A 3,673-nucleotide genomic window follows, 5' to 3' on the forward strand; every position below is an offset into this window, starting at 1 on the left:
TGTGTAAATGATATACTGATAAAATGATATACTTAAAAAGTATATATTAAATTTCATTAAATTTTGAACAGTGTACTATACTACTTATAAACATATAAAAATTCAATTTTTTGTTTATAATAGTCATCAATGAAAAACAAATATCAGACAGAAAAATAAATACCAAATTCAATAACCTTAATTAGAAGTGTAGAAATTATTTACATTCAATTTTCACGATCCCGAATTATAATTTTTGTATAATATTAATTTGTTTGTAATATCAATTTAGCTTGTCTCCGCTCGAAAATGTGTTCACATTTTAACAGTTTAAGTTTTAAGTTTTAGTATAGAAATAGTTTTTAAAATAAAGTTGTTTTATATGATGTCTATATCTTGTATGAACATTCATAAATACATTAACGCATTATTTATATAATTTAATATTCATAATTATCTAAGCAATCTTTACTACGTCAAAAAATATACAGTAAATTACAAAGTGATAAATGTGTACATATTTACATACACACGATAAAGATGATGCATTTTTCATTAATCTCTGTAGGCTAAAAATTGAATGACAAATAGTGATTTGTTGATTGGATCTATACAAATAGTTCTCTATAAAATTTAAATGCGTTTGAGCTCAGGAGGAATTATAAGTATGTTATAAAATCACATTTATTTACAATTCTACAAGAGCGATAGATTATCTGTACAAATTCGACCACTGTACAACGACAGTTCTTTGTGAATCTTTAAAAAAATTCTAATATCATCATATTAAAACATTGCATTTTTAAGATATATGTTTGTTACAGCAAATATTCTGTCAGGTAAAATTCGCGAGCACAGTATGATCTTAGCCCTCTATAACTGAGATCTGCGTGTGTCGACAAGTTCCTAAAGCATTGCAATAAGCGTACATAACGCCAGATACAGTCTTATTAAAACGCTAGACCATCAAGGTCACAAATTAACATATATATGTACAATTTTTGTACACCTGTTTAAACCACACTCGCTTTTAGAATGCCTGAAAAATAATTTCAAGACAAATCAGTACTGTTTTATTGTCAACTTGACTTAAGTTCACCATTTAGCTCTAACACTCCAGTCTTTCGGTGTCCAATGCAGACACTTAGGATCTATTCTGATCTGTCTTTTTTCCATCGCAGTTGAGTGTTGTTCGATAATTTCCCTGCGAATAAAGATTATGCATCAGTATGAAGGACTCACAGAATTCGGATAAACCATAGTTAATCTCCTTTCATTTTGGTTGGTTAAATTACCTATTTAATGTTACAATATATTGTCCCTTGTAATAGTTAATGAGATTCAGATTTTGCAAAGTCGATATTACATCTTCTTTCTTGATCGATGTCAACTCGGAGATCTCGTTTATCGTTATTTGTGCTTTTTCATTTTCTACTACGGGTTTTACATTCAGCAGAATATCGAGTATCGTGTGGGCCCAATAACTTCGGTACGAAAGTAAACCTAAATCGGACAGCGGCTTTTCGGGAGAGCCGGTCTTTCCTTCGAATTTTGATAACTCATATGAAAATTCTATCAGGAGTTTACCGTAACCTCTTCTTTGATATGGTGGCAGTGTAAGAATGCATGCTACATTATGATCCTCTGTCGATTCTTTTTCCTTTGAAAAATAGCCAACTATGTGAAACCCTCTGCTATCAAAATCCGTCATTACATAGAACAAAAAAGGATCTGTGTCATAGTAAAGAGTTTTGTGATCTAAGAATAGCTTTGCCAGTAGACAAAGATTTTGCGCATAATTCTTGTTCTTGCGGCCATCAATTTCGAAAAATGATATAGATCCCTTCCTATATATTTCGTTCCCAGGTGGATGACGTAAATTGCACTTGACTAAATGCCTCTCTAAGCATTTTCGACTTTTCCTATATTTTAGGCAGAACTCACAAATATATATACAAGTTAAATTTACCATTTCTTGTGGATATGGGCTAAAATACCAAGGCTTTATTCTATGACGACCTAATTCAATTAGCTCTACGTTTTTCATTCTCGTGACTACATCGTCGTGATGATGTGCCACCAGGGAACCAGTCGGTCTGGGACCCGGCGTTTGCGGCGGGGCATCTTGAGAATCCTCATTTTCTAGAAAAGTTGCTTTTCTTTTTCTAGACATTTTCTTTTGCAGTGCCGCTTGTAACACAGCATTACCGTTGACTGGTTCACTGCTAACGCTACTGGGACTTGGTGGTCTACTAACGGCCTGCTTTTTTGGAGTCGCCGCACCAGTCCCTGGTGTTGTTCCTTCACGACGAGGATATTGGACCTTTCTAGTGTCCAGGGAATCTTCCATAACCCATTCATCTAATCGTTTGTTGACTGAAATAGCGTAGTTTTGATAACGACACTTATGTCAGACTTATGATTTTCATATCTAAACGATTTACTTACAGTCCACATAGTGAACATAATAGCACTTGACGCCTTGTACTTCCTTAACGCTGATGATTTCAGCAAGTGCTACAGATAGGACAAGAAGATTTTGTTTAAATTGCTGCCATGACTTTTAATAAATTATCTATATTATTTATCTATATATTTATTATATATTTAAAAATAATACATTTGCATTTATACAAATTTATTAATCAAAACAAAATTGCGTTATAATATATATTTTTGAACTAAAATGTTATATATGGAGATTTCAGAACCTCTTAAACATTACATATAAAACAGACTCAATCTCATAAAATACATATAACAAAAAATCAATTCATAATTCAACAAGGATCAAAATACATGTATAATTACAACCAAAATATCTTCATCATAAAGTATCTACAAATACTTTGCAATGAAACGATATCTATTTTGTATGTCTCACAACAATACAGTTCAAAACCAATCTCGCCACATGACAACCATGGTGACTGTGGTGGATTATGGTTCAGTCTTCTAAAGAGAAAAACCGCGTCTTTCGGTAATGACATATTCTCTGGGATGAACGGAACGATACGCGGGTACAATCTACTTACGCCAATCATCCGTGCTATGCATCCTGACCGGCAAACGGCAGCCTTCCACCAGTGAATTCTGAAAATGAGGTTAGATCGTCAGTGCGTATGTGCATTTCGACGTCGTGCGCGTCCCCGGGCGACCTGCCGATGTTCCCATGTACGGTATACGCGGCACTTACCACTGAATCGCATATTGTCTCGCGTTCGTCGTGTTCCTCGATCATTTCAGTCTAAAATTTGATTAAATCCCGTCACTAAACACGAATTTGTTTTGAAGCTTTCACAGCACTGATGCGAGCGCCACTTAGATCGAACTACTAATTGAACTCAAATGCCTCGGTCGGAAAATACAGAAAGAGATACCAACGCCTGGTTTTATACCTTCAACATCTCATATGCAGCAGGGTATAGGATGCAAAATTACTATCAAATTCAATTTTACAATTACTTACGATAAAATTACGGTAAAATGGTAATTTATTGGTAATTTTGATAAAATTTGTTGTTTTTTATAGTTTTATGCACAAATAGACTGTATTTTCGTACTTATGTATTGTATAAAATTATATAATCATTTAATATTCCTAATAGAAATCGCTAATAGAATAACAGGGCTATTGACTAAATCTAAACATATCCTATTGAAAAAATTACGTCACAAAATTACATAACGAAAT

At 33.4% G+C, this 3,673-nt stretch overlaps 1 protein-coding gene across 1 annotated transcript; it reads right to left on the minus strand.

Annotated features, from left to right (window-relative positions):
- Positions 1-628: 628 nt before the first annotated feature.
- Positions 629-3,272, minus strand: Tip60 (Histone acetyltransferase Tip60). Its single transcript, XM_018446759.1, has 5 exons — positions 3,176-3,272; positions 3,015-3,072; positions 2,428-2,496; positions 1,275-2,355; positions 629-1,183 (listed from the first exon to the last, which is right to left on the minus strand). Exons 1-5 carry the CDS (start codon positions 3,218-3,220, stop codon positions 1,075-1,077), a joined length of 1,362 nt encoding a protein of 453 aa, XP_018302261.1. The 5' UTR covers positions 3,221-3,272; the 3' UTR covers positions 629-1,074.
- Positions 3,273-3,673: the final 401 nt, after the last annotated feature.

This window comes from Mycetomoellerius zeteki, unplaced genomic scaffold (genome assembly GCF_001594055.1).
Source record: "Mycetomoellerius zeteki isolate Tzet28-1 unplaced genomic scaffold, Tzet1.0 scaffold188, whole genome shotgun sequence".
In the NCBI taxonomy this organism is placed as follows: Eukaryota; Metazoa; Arthropoda; class Insecta; order Hymenoptera; family Formicidae; genus Mycetomoellerius; species Mycetomoellerius zeteki.

Coding starts and splice junctions, on each gene's coding strand:
- Tip60 (XM_018446759.1), bottom strand. CDS start 3,220: ATGATCGAGGAACACGACGAACGCGAGACAATATGCGATTCAGTG. Junction 3,073..3,175: donor AGACAATATGCGATTCAGTG/GTAAGTGCCGCG, acceptor CCTCATTTTCAG/AATTCACTGGTGGAAGGCTG. Junction 1,184..1,274: donor TATATTGTAACATTAAATAG/GTAATTTAACCA, acceptor CTTTATTCGCAG/GGAAATTATCGAACAACACT.